A 19,322-nucleotide genomic window follows, 5' to 3' on the forward strand; every position below is an offset into this window, starting at 1 on the left:
GTACATGACCCTCTTTTTTTCCTTGTCTCCTCTCCTCCTCTCTCTCACATGCTCCTTGTCCTCCCTTGTCTTGACGTCCAGTTGCGATGTACAGAGAGCCTTCGCTGCATGACGTAGGAGAAGCGGTGCCTAAGCTCGCTGGGGGCCCGCCCTCTAAAAGCACAACCAGCGAACCAGTGGTTATGAATGGTGGCAAGCCAGTCAACAAACCCGATAAGGAGGAGACATAACCCAGCCCCCCTGTCACCCCGGTCCGGCCGATCTAAGGCCAGGGCATGCCAGAGACCTGCCCCACTGCTGTGCTCTCAAAAAGGGAACTGCAACATATGTAACAAAAGAAAATTACAGCTCAAGTTCTGACTGGTCAGCAGTGGGGCCGCACACTGCTCACCTCCCGCCCCAGTGGACAGATCCGGGGATGTGGGGAAAGAAATGGCTAGAAGACCTGCGTGGGGCTCGTGGCGAGGAAAGAGGACGAAGAATTCAATAAAGTCAGGCCAGTGTTGTTCAGTAATTCTGGAACTGGCATAGCGATATGCCTCGTGCGGGAAACAAAAAAAGACTACGTAAAGCTATTAAGACACAAACAAAGGAAAAAAAAAAGATGAAAAAAGTGTCATCCTTACCGGTATTTTTCTGTGACAATCTGTAAGAATGAGACCCCATTCCCCTCTTTTGATAGTGCAGTCTTCTGTTGCCAGTCATATTTGCTTGTCGGTGGCTTCAGGCGCACAAACATGCACACAAACCTGAGAAACAACCATTCGGATTTCCTAAAAATTTCAGCGAATGCGGGGGAAAAAAGAATATAAAAACCCATCGACTGGTTTCGATGCATATTTGTCTTTTAGGGTCTGCACAGGATATTCTCTTCTGAGTTTACACTTAAATGTACTTGAAAATTGCCTTGTGCGTTACAAGCTAAATTTGAACACATCCAATTTAGCTATTCTAAATTCATATCAGACTATTTTTGAAAAACACATAGCTAAAATCATGGTACTTTCTGTATTTCTTTATTATTAACTTCTTTAGTTTATAATTCTGCACATATGAGAGTAGCGAGGGCTGCATTGATGTAAACACAGAACAGATTTTAGTTTCTACCTCTCTCACTGCCCTTTTTTTGAAGACTACGATTTTCAAACTGCTGACACCAGTGTAGTCCAGAGGAGCGACATGTCAAACGCTGGCATAAAATTGCTCAAATCCACATGTAGCCAAGAGTTGAAACTGGAGCAATTTTCACAATTTTCCTGTTTGTAGCAACCAGCAACTATAGAGGAGGACAGTGATGTCCAGGCAGCGTGATAGCAGTCAGTGTTTACACAGAGTAGCAGCGAGGAGAAAAGGTCCAACCCCAGGAGGGGGGCGAGACGGCATCCTCAGTCATGATGGTGGTTCTGCTGCCTTTCCAAGTACTTGAACTAAAACGTACGAATGAGGGTAACAGCCAACAGGGTTAATAGTGTTAAAGCCACTATGTGTTGAACTTGATTCAAAGATTTAATGTGTTCGCTTTGTGTGGTAGTTGGGGGATTTGGATTCAGGAACTGGTGGTCTTTAAGACCCCACTTGGTTCCTACGAAGTCAGATCCAGCAAAGAGTCAGATAATGGTCCCAAAATATTCTTTTTAAAATTAATTCCCCATTTAGAATATTGACACTACACATCAATCTCTTATTAGATGTGCTTTGTACGCTGAAATTTAAAGTATTGACCTTACAAAAAGCAATGTTTGTTGTTTAAAAAAGTCATCTCATTTGCCTCTCGACAAGGGAAATTAGGTGATTTTGAAAAGCCACAGATCACACAATTCTAGAATTATCCAAATATATAAAACGTGTATGCGGTTTGAGACAAAAGCGATTTCATACCTCTTTTCTTACCTGACAAAACCTTTGAACGCTAGTTAAATAAATAAACACGCTCACACAGATGAAAAATGTTGTTTAATTGACAGATTATTCACACCCAGGTGACAGACCTCTGCTGGGTTCCTCAGCTGTTCATTAGTATTCATGTTTTGTTCTATAAACTATAACTGAAACCAAAAAAAAAAGGAAAAAGGAGTCTGGAAAAGAGTTAGCATTGGTTACCGAGAATTTTAGCTTTTTTTTTTTTTCCAAATTAGGATCATGGAATAAAGGTGTAGGCGCAGGAAATCAATACAACTTCTTCGGCACAATTTCTTTCTAAATGTAGGTAATAAGGCAGACGGCTGGACTGCATGCTTCATTTTATGCATGCATTTATTTTTAATTCTAACAGGGGAGTTGAAAATAATGAAATAAACAAATGCCTTTTAAATGAAATGTTACCAAGTAGATTTCCACGCCTTGTCCTCTCACTGTGACGGTCAACACGGCACCAATCTGGTCTAGACAGTTTACTCGTCATTGTATGACACAAAGACTACATGCCAATTAACTCCTCAAAAATAACTTGCTTTCCCTTGCGACGCTGAGACGATATTATTACTGTGAGCCCACACTTAATGCAGTGACAGTGAGGGAGTCGTGCCTGAAGAGAGGGACTGCCCCTTTATACCACATCACGCTCTGTGCATCTGCTTTTAATCAATGTAAACAGAAGTGTTAAAAGATTCTCTCGATAAATTGCATTTAATCTGATCATTGAAACACAGTCCTACTTGTTAAAAGATGAAAGGCCTCCATTACCAAAACTACAAAGAAACAACACAAAGCAACAGGAATCAAGGCTGAATGATTAATCTGCACTGTGGCGCCCACATCAAAAGCTCCCCAAAAATCAGCTGCATCTCCACAGCAACAGGTACTGTCTGCGAAGCAGGTGAACCACCGCACCGCTGCACACAGATGAATGTTACCCTTGTAGTCCGGTCCCACTGTGCTGTGAACACGCCACAGCTGAGCAACCGGAGGGAAGAATGAGCTGTTTATTCCAAGGCTCCATTCAGACCGCTCTTGATCGGGGTTCGTTTACTCATATGTGACTCAGCTCTGTTTTCGTAAAGCTAGTGGGAGCTGCGCCAAGCGGAGGGACCTTATTTAGATGAAGGACATATTATTGTGATTTCACGTAAACCTTGAAGGCTGCACGGAAATTTATGAAACTTTCATGTAATTCTCGATCCACATTTATCGTCAGTCCACCCTGACATTAGTCACTCACTGCAAAGATTTTATGTGCGGTGGATATGGCACGCGGATGCAAACAAAGTCAGTGGGAGAGCAATATTGTTGAGGGTCATGCAAATAGTCCAGTTAACTTGGGGCGATATTCCACGGGTCAAATGTTACTGTAGCATTGTACTTAATGTTCCAAGGGAATGTTTCTTGGATTTGCTGTTTCTACTTCTGAAGGTTTCCAAGTTTCAGAGTTTCGAAGGGCCCAGTGTTCAGAGGGGATTGTTCCCAGGTTCAAATGTTTTCAGGGTTCTAAGCACCAAGGATCCTTTTTTACCCACTAGCTACTGATCACAAGATATTAGCTCCAGCTCCACAGCGTCAAATCGATCATACACATGTACCAATATTTAAAAGCTGATCCTGGTCCAGTGTTTCAGTCACAAGTGTTGTATCACAACATATAGCCACTAAAAATAGACTATGGGACATCCAGAGAGCTAGCAGCAGAAAAAAATTTAAACATTAAAATAATTTATATATAAACATGTCCTGGATAAAAGAAATGTGTGGAATTTGTGGGTCATCAAGTTTCGACGACTGTACAAAAATATCAGCTGTGGTTCTTCAGCAGTTCATTAACAAATATGGAAATTGTGACCTCAGCAACTTCCATCTTCACTTTCTCTGCAGCTTTATGTGGCTTTCTCGTTCAGGATGTGACTGGATCACACTGATATCGTCCTTCTCTTCAACAGCCAAACAAAAAAGAAATCAGAGCTGAGTGATAAATTTGTGAATTTTACCCCCCACCATCCCATATGTACCACACTTTCCTCTCTCTCTTTGCTCCCAGTAGCTGTTTTTCTGCCTTCTTGTTTGAGCTCAAATTTATGACCTTATCATGTCTGCTGTGTCTCATCTCCTGCCCCGTCAGTTTTGTTTTTTAAGCAAAAAACATTTGAGATTGTTGAAAGTATTTCTTACTGCGAAAATGTAACGGAAATATGTGTGGATGAAATTAGACATTCAAATGATCTTAGCATCTGAAGATTCTGTGTCGCGACAATGTACTCTTGAAACTCGAAATCTACGTGTAAAACGTGTTACTGCTGTTGTTTCATCGGAAAAGTGGTGCAGGCTTGTGTTGTAGATTCTTTCTATGTGAGTGCCTCTCATCCACAGCCAAGCCGAAAACTGTGATATCCAGGGTGGCTGATGGTTTTTATGCCAAACGCCCAGATGTCCTGCGATCCAGCAGGGTTAATCCAAGATCTCTAAATTCTAACAGTGGCGTGACTTCCGTTTTGTCCCTCCGAGTATGATTCTTAGGGCGGTGTGGGATGACGGCGCTGCCAAGAAAGACGTCCGATGTTGTGCTCGTCTCATGTCAAAGAAATGTTGTTGTAACATCTGTTGACTACTTGATGTGTGACTGTAGGTAAATATGATTCCTGCATATATGTATATATATATGCATACATATATATGTATATATATATATTTATATATAGTTAGTAAAGCCCCGACAATCAGGTCTGTAAACATGATTTTTGTTTCTAAGGATATGCTTTGGTGTTTCAAAGAGTCCATAACAACATCCAGGGCAGGAACCGCTAGTCACTGAATTGCTGTGAAGCAGCTAATTTGCCTTACACTGCTGGCAGAGGAAGAGGATTGGCTCAGCGATGAGACAACAACACACCCCTCTGTTCATAGAGGCCCGGCTTGTTAGGTTAGCAGTAGGGTTCATCTTGAAAATACGCCTATTGAGGTTCTGTGGCACATACTCAAGAATTAATGATAGGCGAAGGCCAGGAAAGAAAAAAATAAAAATAAAAGACTGGTTTCCTGGCCGCTGACCAAAGATGCTGATACAATAGTGTTTCCCGGCTGGTAATCACAGATCCTGCTTCAAACAATGAAGCCGCAATTACTATCAGCATCTCCTGAGAGATTTCTCTCCAATGGTGGTTAGCCAGGTACCAAGGCTACAATTAGGAGATATCTAACAGCGTGATGCGCGCAGGAAAAAAGAACAGCTGATTTAATTAGAACAAAACAACCTGGCTTGCTTTTAATCTCTACATACAAGTTCCACTTATGCTCCCATGGCAGGTACATATGTAGCCATTTTACTTAGTTCTGTAGCAGCTAGAGGAGGTTATTCTCTGATCAGAAATATGAAAAAAAAAGAAAAAGAATGGACATGCCTGCTGTTCAGGTGCACCTTAGACACAATGTGGTTCAGCATTATGTAGTGACTCAGGTTTCTTTCTGGCTTATTTGTTTGTTTGTTTTTTTCCATTACAAAAGGCAGCCTTATCATAAACTGAATCTGAGACAAAATAGTAAATGCACCATCCTCCCAGCTTCTTTTTCTGAATGCTCTCAACCCCCACAGACACACACACACGCAAACACACACACACATTTAATCTATTTTTACTTCTCAATTATTCTTAAATCACCAATCTTCTGTTGGCTGCGTCTATGCTAGATCTTGCTCTCTGCTTGTTTTGTACTCATTCAGCAGCAACAGAATACACCCCTCGCTTTTTTGCTTTTTTTTATTGTATTTTTCTTCTCAGCAATGTCTCCTCTGCTCTCGGTTTGAACTCCGTCCCACTTGTTGCATGTTTTTTTTTTGTTGTTTTTTTTTTGAGGAAAGACGACGGGGGCTAATGCATGTGGTAATGTAGGGAATGTGTTAATATAACAAAACTTTTACAGCGTGTCACCAGTACAACTTTGCCTCTGGCTTATCAGTGCTACCGGTTTACACTCGCAAAAGTGTTGCAGTCATTAAAATGTTTGTTTCAATGGTACAGTCAAATCTAAATTTGGTCTTCAGCTGCATCAGGAACTACTTGGACAAAAGAGTAATATCATCCAAAATAACAGAAACTGACTTCATGGAGAATGACTCAAAATGACCTTTTATCACCAATATTTTTACATCCTATGTACGACCCTCGTAGCCCAATCAGATTCTTGTCAGATAATGACAGGTGTATAGTTTAAAATCAGTTTTGAATCATGAATTGGATTGAGCTAAACGAACCATTAGAGATCGTTAATTCCTAGTGGAGTCTTGCGGTGACCCCATTCTGCAACTTCACACGTAAAAAGTAATGGTTGTTTGAAAGCAGAATGGCTGATTTTGAAGGTTTTCTCTGATTCATGTTTTTTTTCTTTAAATCTCTTTTATCTCTTGTGTACTTTTTTGTTTTTTGATTTTTTTTTTTGTTTTGTATCCTTTAATATTTTCTTTTCTTTTCTTTTCTTTTCCCATTTAATTTCACAGTATACCTGACCCGACTCAGGTAAACATAATTCTTTCATAGATTTTGTGCCCGGGGGCCTCATGCATTCCTAATCCCTACCTGATCATGAGTCTGCCAGTAAAATTTTAAAGAAAAGATATTTTAGTCTTTTTTTCCCCCCAAACACTCCAGTGCTCCCCATTGGTTGGCGAAGACATATGGGGATAATCTGACCCGTTTGAATTCACTCTGCACAGGACATTAGAAAGACAATAATAATTTAAAAAAAGTCATATCACATCCACAGATGGCTGCATTGTGCCAGTGTAAACCATGGTGGTACTCAGTCAAAAGCAAAATGTGACTAATGCTAACTATCAAGGAGATTGCTCTGTTTGTCTGTAAATGTACAGTTACCCTTACATACATATTATGCAAACAGATTTTGTCTGCACTGTACAGTTTGTGTCCAATCCATTGTATACACACCGAAAATAATATTGAATAAAGGATTTATAGAAAGGAAATGTGACTGGCTGATTGACCAATCTTCCGCATGACGGGGATCATTCATTTTATCCGAGCAAACTTAACTTTTTAACACCAGGACTTGTGCAACGTCAGCCATGGCACACACACTTGTGAGACCTTTTATCCTTTGTTTGGGCTGAAAGGCACGTTGCAGGCATTTTCAAAAGCAGACGGCAACAATAAGTGAATGACTTTTTTTTTTTTTTCAGAATATTCAGCCAGAGGTAAAGTAACATAACACACTACAAATGGAGTGTCTTTGTCATGAATAGCTTCTTTGTTCTGAAGCTCCTTAAACTCCCCTCGTCTCCCCCCCAAAAAGGACATTTGCCCTGGAACAACAGGCGTGTTCCATTCATTCAGCTTTTCCATTTATTGGAGTTGCTTGAACACGCAGGGATGTGTCAAGCCTGCAGAGGTGAGGAGGTAGACAAGGTCGACCGCAGCCTTACTAAGATGTTGCCCTCGATCTTATCATTAGATGGATGCTGATTTCACTGATCTAAACACGCGGAATTTTATTTTTGGTCTCTAAGAGGGTGCAGGTGGGATCTTCAGGGTAGATAAAACATGATAGGGGCCTCTAAGGTAGCCTTGCGAGCAAGACAGCATGATGAAATGCCTCCTGAGATGCCCTCCAACTGGACCCACATGATAAAGTGCTCCAAAAGCAGAGGTTCTGAAATGCCACTTATTGTTGAACTTACTTGCATTTGACTTATGATATTTCAAAATCTTATCAAACCATCTTAAATGTCTTTCAAAGTATGTTTATACAGTAGCTTGTATTTCGTTTTTCATGGAGCAGCCACTTGATGATATCAAACCTCTGTTGAAAATGTGTATGGTTTCGTCCTGGAGATGCAACATAAAGAATAGATGTAATTGGCATTTAATAAAACTGTTTTTTTATGAATGTCTGGAAATGAAGGGGCAGATTTAACAAGTATAAGGAAAAAAGGGGCAGTTTGGCTGCTGCCCCAAATCAATGCAAGGAATGAAACATAGAATCCTCATTTGGAGAGCAATCAGCTACCTAGGAGTCTGCAGGTAGAACAGCGGGAAACAAACTCTGGTCTCCCTGAAACGGGAGGAGAAAACATAGTTACCAACCAAACATCCTCACAATATTTAGCCTGAACACCCCCATGGTAGTTGGGCTCACAAAATTCTGATTAATGCAGATCACCAGCATTATAACTTAAAACACACAGAAAGGATGTGTGTATGTGTGTGTTTGTGTGTGTGTGTGCGATGTGTGTGTGTGTGTGTGTGTGTGTGTGCTGTAACAGTACTGATAAAAGTGAGATAGCAATAACAAATTTATTACTATATTTCCACAAAAGATATCTTCACAGAATTGAGACAAGCTTGACAAGTAAAGTTTACAATGCAGGTTCCCAACAATAATCATCAACATAACAACATCAACAATAAGCGATAATAACAGTGATAATGATAATAGTAATTGATTATAATAAAAACAGGCCAGCAATTTAAAATTATAGTAATAATAATAAAGTAAAAATAATATCTTAATAATAATAACATATGATAATACTAATCATGATGACGACAAGCATAATAATTATTAGAATATAGTCACTATAGTTATAGTTATTGGTATCATTATGATCAATAATAACAACAATAATAAGAATAATGCTAATTATTATTATCATCATTATTATTGTTGTTATTATTATTTCTTCATATTATGATATATAATACATTCAGAGTGACAAATGTATGTTGATATCTCTGTCACACCAACAAGACTGAATATTGCACCAATTTGGTTCTCTCACAGGAAACCAGGGGACATCAAGCTGTGCTTGTTCTGCTAATCCTGCCCAGGAGAGATGTAGAAAGGCAGAGTCTTTTCACATGGGGCTCGGTGAGGACTGAAGCCACATATACACCATATATGACGAGAGACGAGAGCAGGCAGAGTAAAGAAACCATCTGAAAATAACAGATGAAGCAGGAAGTACTGTAATTAGGGGAAGGTAATTAACATATGTAGATTTAATGTAAATGAGGTGTACTTTCAAGGGCAACATGGTGTTTAATTAGCAAGAATGAGGTTAATACTGAGCTGGAACTTTATTTATATTCAGTGAAATGCATCATGTTCTCCAACTCGTCGTTTCAGAGCACAGTGAATTTCTGTCATTCAACCATTGCTTAGCCAATCTAGTCTTAAATGTATGTATTTTTCCAGTTTTTCGGTTCCTTTTGGCATCTCACACACAGTCCGACTTACGTACCTTTGTCTGTAACCGTTGCTGCATTAGTGGTTCATTACTGTGCAATGAGGTCCATTAGATGACTTCAAGATTGATATTAAGAATCTCACCAGCTGCTACCTCTTCATAGTTCAAGCGTCACATATATTTTAAATGCTATGTGAAGTGCCTTTATGCTGCTGTTGGAGAATTACATCTTCTACTAAAAATACAGATTAATTGTCTCCAAACCATGAAATTGAACATGGATGAAAAGCTCACATTTGTTAAGTCCTTTGAAAAAGTATTTTCTGCTTAAACATTCGTGGCCCACTTTTAATTTGAATAAAAAGAGCTTTTGATAAAGTTGGACAAATTCAGATTGTGCTATGCTGACAGATCATGAGAAAAACAGCATGCGCAGTACTGAAGAAGTAATTAGTTTATTCTCCGTGTTTTAATTTCTCATTTAATTTCTCATTGCAATTTAACAATTTCAATGCTCAAAAACAGCAGAATGAGATAACTATCTTCTTGTGATTTTTTTTTTTTTCAACATCACCAGGCCAATGTCCAATTATCAATTTGTTCCTGGGTGTTAAAAAATGTCAAACTGTTTTCATTAGCAGATGGAGGTGTTTCAGATGTCATAGCAGCGGACCATCCGCTGTCTCTAGAAGTACATCTCTCATGCTGCTTTGGACAGTATTTTCATAAACCAGTCCCAATACCACAAAAACTTAGTTGTTAAACCAGATTTTTTTTCAAGGATTTAAACAGCCAGGGATATAGATTCTGATATATTGATGATAAATTTTCAACTGTACTCTGTATTTAAGTTTCCTGGTTCTCCATCTGTTGTCTAGTTTGAAGAATTTTAGCATCTGTTGAATCCACTAAGCCTTGTCTTATCAAAACAAGAGTACAAATTGGTATTTAATGGATGCGCTCAGTTTACTTCAGTAATTAAATCCATACGACACAAGTTCTTACCCTCATATTGAAAGTTTTCATATTTTTCTCAAAGCGTTCTGCAGAACTCCCTTGGCGGAGTCAGCTTCAGAGATGAAATGCGTGGTCGTATTTCATTTGATCATATTTGAGTTTCAGATTTTCTGAGCAAACATCACAACTGCGTGAATCACTTTCATATCACGAACAGCCCCTCCACAACCGCGCAACTGGTTAACCAGTTCCTTTACAGCAAAAAAAAAAAAAAGGAAACAAGTTCAATACCCATTATGATAAATGAAAAATATAAATCACAAAGTCAAAAAATGAAATGAATGAATTTCAAAGAAAAAATAATAAATGAATGAATTTCAAAGAAAAAATAATAAATGAATGGCATTTTGCTTCATCTGTAATGAGTCTAAACTAAAAATCCATGATGCAAAAGAGAAACGGTTGAGCCTCGACCTCTTTATTTAAAAGCAGCCAATTAGAGCAGAAAAGACAAATGACATTTCGCTGTCACGTGGGGCGCAACGGTGTCGATTTTCTGTCATTTTTGATTAATTTCATCAAAATAGCACCCGGCTGGGATTTCTGGTCTCCCATCTGCACATGTTGAAACACACACACACACACACACACACACACACACACAAACACTCTTTCTGTCATTCTCTCTCTCTCTCTGTACACACACACACACACACACACAAACACACACACAGTTATTACGACCTAGCATAGTGTTTCAGTTGGCATTAAGAGCTCACTTGAGCACCATAGTCTGTCTCCTCCATTATCATCAAAGACAACAGACACTGCAAACACACCTCCACACGCTTTCACATCCGCACACACACGGGTGTCGTACGTGTACTAGTCATCATCAGTTTTTCTGTCCATTACCGATCCTCTCCCATGAACAGCAGAAGAGCGAAAACAGGGGAACAGGATGTGAATATTACTGTAGATTTTTCTGTGTTTGTTAAAAAAAAAAGACATTTTTAATTTGATGGCCTCTAGAGAAGTGTCACTTATACTGAATCAGGTTCCACACACTAATAGGGTTATTTAAGCTTGTTTTATCAGAGCTCCATGGCTGCCAGTATGCTTAAGATAAGTCTGAAAAGCAAATCAAGCCCAGCCTCTCTTTCGCTGCCTTTTTATCGTTTCTAGATGTGTGTTTTAAATGCAAAGCAAATCATTTGTTCAATTGGAAATTATGTTCACGTTAACGGCCCGTCTTCCCCCGAGCTAAATGAGGTAGAAAAATGTCAAAGGTCAAAGGAATTAGGTGAAATGCATCATATTGTCGCCATCACTCGTTCTCATTTGTCATTCCGAACTCTCCCTTTAACTGTTTTCCCTTCGATGCATTTATTCCCCGATCTCCTCTTCTTGCTGTCTCCTCGCTCTCATCTTCCTCGTAACAACAAGATGTGGGAAAGAGGAGGTTGATGAAGAAAGGGAAACATGGAGGTGAGCAGGGAGTAATTTATCTCTCAGGTGATCAGTGACATTTGATGGACACACGCTCACACACACACACTCTCACGCACACACACACACACACACACACACACACACACACACACACACACACATGCACTCATGCACACAGTATGGCAAGAAACATCCAGCCGAGCAACGCACAGTCTGAATACTGATTATCCAATCACAGCTTGTTTCTGTCCAGCACCAGAGATACTTGTTGGCTGCCATAGCAACCATAAAAACATCCACCAAGTGCCTCCCTGTGTCTGGAGGTGCCTGTTGTAGATTAAGAAGAAGTGAAATCTCTGCTTTGTAAAACTCATTACATTTATTGTTAAACTTGTTAAACTTGTTAAACTCTGGTAACCAATGTTACCAGAGTAACATTGCTTGAACCACTTTGCTGAGCTCTAATCCTTTTCATTGCGGTTAACAGCAATCAATGCTGTTTTCCATTAACACACACACACACACACACACACACACATTCAGTATAAAATTCAAATCTTTCAAATGGCTCTTTTTTCATGTTCACCCATTTTTAACTTGAAAAAGTTGAACACCAGATATCCTCTGCTTTACCATAAAATTCATTGTCGGAGTTTTGATTTCCAAAATGGTAGATGAATATCGAATCACGGTTGTTTCTGAATTATTTGTGATGCCTCAAATGATCACAACCGCTGTCTCTTAGCATCTGACCTTCAAAGACAAACTCTCATCGATGAGCAGGGACGTGAACTGCCTTCCAGAGGCAGAGATGGCTCAGATGAGCTGCGGCTGCAAGGATTGTTACTTTAAGAGCGATCTGAATTTAAAGATCCATTATCAATATTTTCTGTCGGGAATGACTAATCATTCCTGTTTCTACTGCAAATACAGCTGAAAGCATTGAAAACAGCACGCTTGGAATTTAACGGCAAAGGCACGATTAGCTGATGGGAGGCTGTGGGGCAATCTGATTGGGTGAATTTTAGCTAATCAATTGACATTACAAGGTGGGTTCAGACTGAATGCCTGACAAGTTTTTTTTATAACCACGCTTATTCAACTGCTCAACTTCTTTTCTGCATTTTCGCAGACGAAACCCCATGCTTATGATTGTATTTATCAAATAAGATAAGATAAGATAAGATAAGATAAGATAAGATAAGATAAGATAAGATAAGATAAGATAAGATAAGATGATAAACTTCAGATACTTGCTGCAGCGGTTTTAAATACGCACGCGATACTATGGCCACATAAATACAGAAGCAGAAGAAGTATATTTTTGCATGGGAATGCAGCTTTTGCAAACACTGTGCATCGTGTTGCCACTGCAATGGAGAGTGGCTGAGGTGGATAGCCAGCAGATAGAATGGATTTGCAATGGAACAAAAATTAAAAATAAGTAAATTCCTAATTAGAAATAAAAAAAAACAACAATTTAATCCAGTGCCCAAGGGGCTAGTGAATGTTCAATTTCATTATCCTGGTTAACAAATGTGTTGAAAACATGATGTAATGACATCATTTCAAAGCAAACGTTTTTCTGCATTACAAGGTGTTTCAGAAGGTAAAACAGCAAATTTTGGATAAAGTGATGTTATGTTATTGATATTGCTGCAGTTTGCATGTTGGGATGCAGGCCCCTGTGACTGGATATTTCCTTCTCAATGATTCTGGATTTGATTTGGTTTAATTTGGGTTCATTCACGGAATCTCCCGGATGAAATTTGGCAGATGAATACTTCATGCAAGAATAGCGAGGGTTTTTTTTCTAAGCTTCTTTTTATCTGATGACGGGCTGAAACACAAAACAAGAAACAGGGGGATATTGAAAACCGACCCAGAGATTCAGAGGTTGCAGCACTATGAGCTCCACCTTTAACACCAAGTGTGAAAGAAGATCATTCATTGTGAAAGAAGACAGCTATGAAGGGGGAAGCTTGTGTTTAAACGTAGCGTGTAAAGAGTCGCGCAAGAAAATGGGAAGCAACATATTGCCGGGTCTTCATTCTGGACAAGGCTCCAGCAACAACGTGTCTGAAGCAGTGATAACTGAAAAACATTTTATTATCTGAGTGACGGTGAAAGAGAGAAAAGAGAAGAAAATTAGAGAAAGCCTTTGTATCGCTGCTTCGGCAATATTGTTCTCAACTGTCATGCAAATGAGGTGCACTGGATTGAGAAATATATGGAGGTAGAGAGAGACAGAGATAGTGGCGTTATTATTCCATGGGAGCCAGAAGCAACAAAAGCTCCACCTTTAACATCACATTCAATTGCATTCCCTGTATTGTAAAAATGTAATCTATGCAAAATTCTATGATTGAATGTGATTGATAAAATTGGAGACATCTTTTGTTCAATCACAACATTAGTTTACCACAAAGATGATTTCTGTCACCACACATTCAGTCCCCAAAGATTTGTTTTCTATGCACCATGCTCCACACACACACACACACACACACACACACACACACACACACACACACACAGCTATGAGTCATTGGCTGGTTTTCACAGTAATCACGGCCACTTCAAACCTCTGCATCACTCACGGTCTCCGTGGAGAAGCTTTGTGTTTGACCGTTGCACAGTCTCACTGCTTTTATCCTGATGTGGGAAGTCCAAAACAAGCTTTTTTGAACAGGGGGTGGGGGTAATAATAAAGAGAAAGAAAGATACTTTGCTGCCTCCGTACTGCATTCAGAAGTAAATGTGATAGGGCGAGGGTGTGTTCAGCGGGTGGGGAAAATGGGACTGTTATAAAACCCAACAAGGATTCCCATTGAGGACATGTTCAAGAACGAGGCAGATGATGACAAGCAGTCTGTTTGGCACATTAGGATAATATGCTGCATAATAGGATGAGACAGAATTATATAACCTTGAAAGTCCCAGGAGTGACATTTTTCCCCTCTTGTCTATACAAAGTTAAGCGTGGAAATTCACAAGTCCAATTCAGGCGAGATCCAAATACCTGGAAAATTGATAAAAACAGTGAAGCTGCAAAACCGATTGATAATCTCATAACAGATATCCACCTTTGCTCCACTTATGTGTTTAATATCTTTATGATATTATTAGACAGATGGATGCAGACCAGAAAAAAAGGAAGAGGGATTATTGCAAGATCGGAAGGGGCACCTCAGAAAGGTTTAATATAGAAGTCAGAGAGAATAAGCCTTCAATATGAGAATTCATAAATATTGTATTGCATATGAATATGATTTTCCTGGCTGGAGCAATATCCGATTTTAATTTGGGCTTATTCCAGTCATCTACTTTTGAGCCTAATCATCACTTAACTGGCTAACGGGAAGTTTGATTGGATTCCATTTATCAGCTTTGCCTGTTTTGTAAAACACAATATGTACCTCGGTCATAGATAGATAGATAGATAGATAGATAGATAGATAGATAGATAGATAGATAGATAGATAGATAGATAGATAGATAGATAGATAGATAGATAGATAGATAGATAGATAGATAGATAGATAGATAGATAGATAGATAGATAGATAGATAGATAGATAGATAGATAGATAGATAGATAGATAGAAGCATATATACATATATAAATAGGATGATAACCTAAATAACAAAGAGCTGGCTCAAAGAACCATGTCTTTTTGGTTCCAGCCTGTAATATGGAGGTTGTGTGCCATTTGCAAACCATCTCGCACACATTTTCATCCCATTCCCTTTTTGAAGAGTGGCTCTTAGGCGTCCGCTCGACAGTTGGTGAGAGGGAGCAAGAAATTCTTTTGGAGATTTTCCGAGAAATGGCAGTTTTATTTTCATCCGTCCCTTTTGTGGGTGTATACAGGGGTAAAATGTCCAGAGTAGAGGGAGTAGAGGGACAGCTGGATGCAGAGATCAATGCTTCTCTGCAGAAGCTGAGAAAAAAAGCGTTTTCCTTTGCTTTTAGGTGGCTGTAGTTCTGCAGGTTTAGTGACCTTGGCAACTGGCAATAGAGCAGAACATTTGGTTGGTGTGCATGAGTGTGTGTTACATGCATTGCTGGGCAAAGGTGTTCAAAAAGGGAATCAATGCATTTTTTTCTACTTACATGTGGAAAAATGCTGCGTCGTACTACTTTCAAGCAGCTAGTTTATACATATGCAACACACAATAAATACTTGGAAGGAAAAAAAATGAATAAACCGATTTGTCGGTAAATCGGACAATGGGACGCATTTGGCCCTTCCTGGACAATTCACCTGCGGATGCACCTTCCATTTAGCTGCTGCCATTTTGGCTCTGAGAGCGGGTAATCGTCCAGGTGTTTACCAGTGGCTGTTAGGGCAATTACTCCAAATTGTAGGGTAGCAAAAAAAAAAAAAAAAAAAAAAAGGAATAAACTTTGTCAACTTGCTCTGGTTAATGTTTCTAACCTCTCTGTGGTCTCGTGACCATGGCATGCAACGGTGTATCGGCGAGTGCAGGTCTTCCAGCCAGACAGATAGCAGGCAATAAATTAGACAGTGCATTTATCACATTTAGTCTGTAAAAGGCCATGCACAGCAGTCTTAGCTGTAGTTTAACATCAATAAATCACTGCCTTATCAATTTCAAGAGATTAATGTAATTACGGCTCACAAATGAGATGATTGTGAAGACAGTCAGCAGCTTGGACGGCGCACAACTCTGACCGGCAGGAGGTGCATCTGTGCTACCACAACCTCACTACCTAACCTAGTCACCCGAGTCATGCCCCAAATCTGTTGTCTATTTTGTCCTTGGTGTTCTCGGTCCATTTCCATCCAGCTTATTTCAATTTATATATTTTATTTTTGTCATTGCGATTGTTTCTTTATGTTGTAATTAACTTTTGGTTGTCTATTTTTCAACCTTATTGTCTTTTTTTTTTTTTCCATTTTATTGTCCACTCTTATCCTTGATATTGTTGTTCTCTCTGCTGTCTATTTATTTGTGAATGTCTTTTGCTGTTTTCCAACTGTCTTCTAATTGTCTCTCTATTTATATTTATATTCATATCTATTTACACTAAAGCTGTTAGGCTGCTGTCACAAATGAATTTCCCCTATGGAGATCAATAAAGTTTATCTTATCTTATCTTATCTTATCTTATCTTATCTTATCTTATCTTATCTTATCTTATCTTATCTTATCTTATCTTATCTTATCTTATCTTATCTTATCTTATCTTATCTTATCTTGGAGATGTCCAGTCAGTTTGATGGAGGAAGTTTAATTTAACTTTGGAACGGAATAATGCTGTATGTTGCAGCAGTCATGTAACCATGTAACTCTCCTCCCCCACCCCCAAAATTGATTTTAACATTATCACCATTGCATTTTTTAGGTGTCAAAATACCTTTGACCTCTGTCACAGGGTTAAATGTTGTAGTGTTGGTTTTGTTTTGCAATTTCTCGCACCCAAAACCAGGGTCACACGGAAAAAATGCTCAGACAGCAATTTTATCTGCATTGACAGTTGGTTTTATGTTTTCCAATTATGTGGGTGTGTGCTTCTCTGAACTGGAGCCAGATGAATAATAATGGCTTGCATTTCATGTTAGCAAAACAAAAAAACACATCTTTTTTGTCTCTTGTATAATTAAAAATCAAGTTAAAGGGTTCTCTTTGTCACATTTTGTGTCATTCAATGTTATGACTTTAGTACTGTAGAAATTAGCAAAAATACAATATCGAGCTAAATTGCATTAAATATGAAATACAATATATAAACGGGCAGTACAATTTTATTCCTTTTTTATCATTTTGATTGCTTGAAATATTTCTCGGTATCTACTGATTACCATCTCCAGCACATATGTATAATTGTTTTTAATTTTCACAAAATAAAATTCCAGTTCCTTCACCAAGCAGGTAATAGTCCCACTGTAAAGCACTTTTGATTTTTTATAGGTTCACAAAGTACTAATTATTTGAGTGGGTGATAACATATGGATCGGCCCGGCTGCATCTCCCATCACGTTTCAACCGAATTGCATGGAAAGTAATTAGTTTAAGGCAGACAAAAGAATTGCACCGACATATACATGCGAAAACACTAACTTCCCATGGAGGCAACAAGCAGACCCACCTTCTCTGTCAATCTTGCTCTTGCTCTGTTTCTGCTGTCTGTCAATAAAGGAATCGTGGCATTTCGCCTACAGACAGCTTCTCCCATCAGGCCTCATGACTGACGGCAGAAACCTTGTGCATGCATATGAATACAAGTGGGTTAATAAATTATTCTGTGCCCATCCTTTAATGTGTCCATCAATCCATTTGACCAACTAAGCTGAATAAATTTAGCAATGGCAGCAGCTCGTAAATGCATAAACGTCACGCTCGGTGACAGAAATTTCAGGGGCTTATCTGCGCCGTGTTGTGTCGCGACGACCACTTCGCCTGCTGCACGTCAACGTAGGTGGTGATGGTGGTGGTGGTGGTGGTGGTGGGGGATATCTATTCCTTTGGTGCCAGACTCAGAGTTCTCATCTACACAAAAATTAATGGTTTACATTGTTTTCAAAGATACAGATCCAGCGTCTGTCACATTATTATGGCAGCAGTAATATAAGGCTATAAAAAGCTGGATCATATTCCCAACGAAACTGCCTCCTGCGACAGATGTTGCTGATTATTTGGTTAGGATTAAAAATTCAAGACGGAATTTACATCCCATTACCCGCACCTGTCTTCATGACCTTTTTGAGGATATTACACTTGGAGAGTTCAGGAGATCATTTGTCTTTTATGCTCTATCTCCGGAATATTTAAGCAGTGAAAAATGTGACTCTCATATGAACAAATGCACGAGGTTGATAAACCACAAGCAAGAAAGGGGCAGCTGGAGGCGACGGCACTGGAAATGTCACAGTGAGCTTCTTAAAAAGACAGGTATGATTCTGGTGGCATGAGAGTCTTTGAATTAAAGGCACAAGGGACATTTCCCTGCATGCAAATGTCTCTTCACTCTGATCTTTACATCAGAAGGGAAACCAATGTGAGATTTTTCCAACTTCCCTGCACAAACAAGGCCCATAAAAGTATATAATAATGTTGTGTGAAATGGCTGAAAGCTCTATATATGATGTTTTTTCATTTGAAAAATCTCCCCTGTCTTTCAAGGCCTGCGGCAAAACACTCAGCCGAGCACTAAGTAATTTAATGCATGATGGTAGAAATGTTTTCCTGTGAAAGACATTAAAAAATAATTACAATGAAAATAACTATGGACATGGTTTCAGTTAATTGAGATGTCAAAAATTGTGCTTGATGGGATTTTTGTTCAGATCGTGGAAAATACCCTCTGACACTCTTCTAGTGTCAAACAAATTCCTGGTCTCTACACATTGAAGCACGCTTATAATAATGTAGGAACTAGAAAAAAAATCTTAAAACTGAGGGGGACTTTAATTTACTTAGCGCACTCCCCGTGTCAACATGGGTTTCCTCCGGGTTCTCCGTTTTCCTCCCACAGTCCAAAAACATGCAGCAGGTTAATTGGAAAAAATTGGGAAAATTGCTCCGAATGAGTGAGTGAGTGAATGGTTGTCTGTCTGTATATGTGGCCCTGCGATTGACTGGCGACCAGTCCAGTGTGTACCCCGCCTCTCGCCTGACGACAGCTGGAATAGGCTCCAGCGTCCCCCGCGACCCTGAGTGCAGGATAAGCGGCAGGCGATGGAATGATAGATGGACCCGGGTCAGATGTTGCAAAGGAAATAGAGCACAAGCAGATATAAAATCTCATATTAAAGTCGCA

At 39.3% G+C, this 19,322-nt stretch overlaps 1 protein-coding gene across 2 annotated transcripts in view; it reads left to right on the plus strand.

Annotated features, from left to right (window-relative positions):
- LOC147233405 (fibroblast growth factor 14-like) overlaps positions 1 to 6,899 on the plus strand; it is a 63,932-nt gene extending 57,033 nt beyond the window's left edge. Inside the window, exon 5 of one of the 2 annotated variants that reach the window (XM_086148211.1) lies at positions 82 to 6,899. In XM_086148211.1, coding sequence (XP_086004337.1) covers positions 82 to 230 — 149 coding nt within the window. In that variant the 3' untranslated portion in view covers positions 231 to 6,899. The remainder of the gene's footprint in view (positions 1 to 81) is intronic. The other variant, XM_086148212.1, reaches the window with a different exon arrangement.
- Positions 6,900 to 19,322: the final 12,423 nt, after the last annotated feature.

The sequence above is a fragment of the Fistularia commersonii genome, chromosome 6 (assembly GCF_037954325.1).
Source record: "Fistularia commersonii isolate RoL2024-O1a breed Wild chromosome 6, RoL_Fcom_v1.0, whole genome shotgun sequence".
NCBI classification, from domain to species: domain Eukaryota; kingdom Metazoa; phylum Chordata; class Actinopteri; order Syngnathiformes; family Fistulariidae; genus Fistularia; species Fistularia commersonii.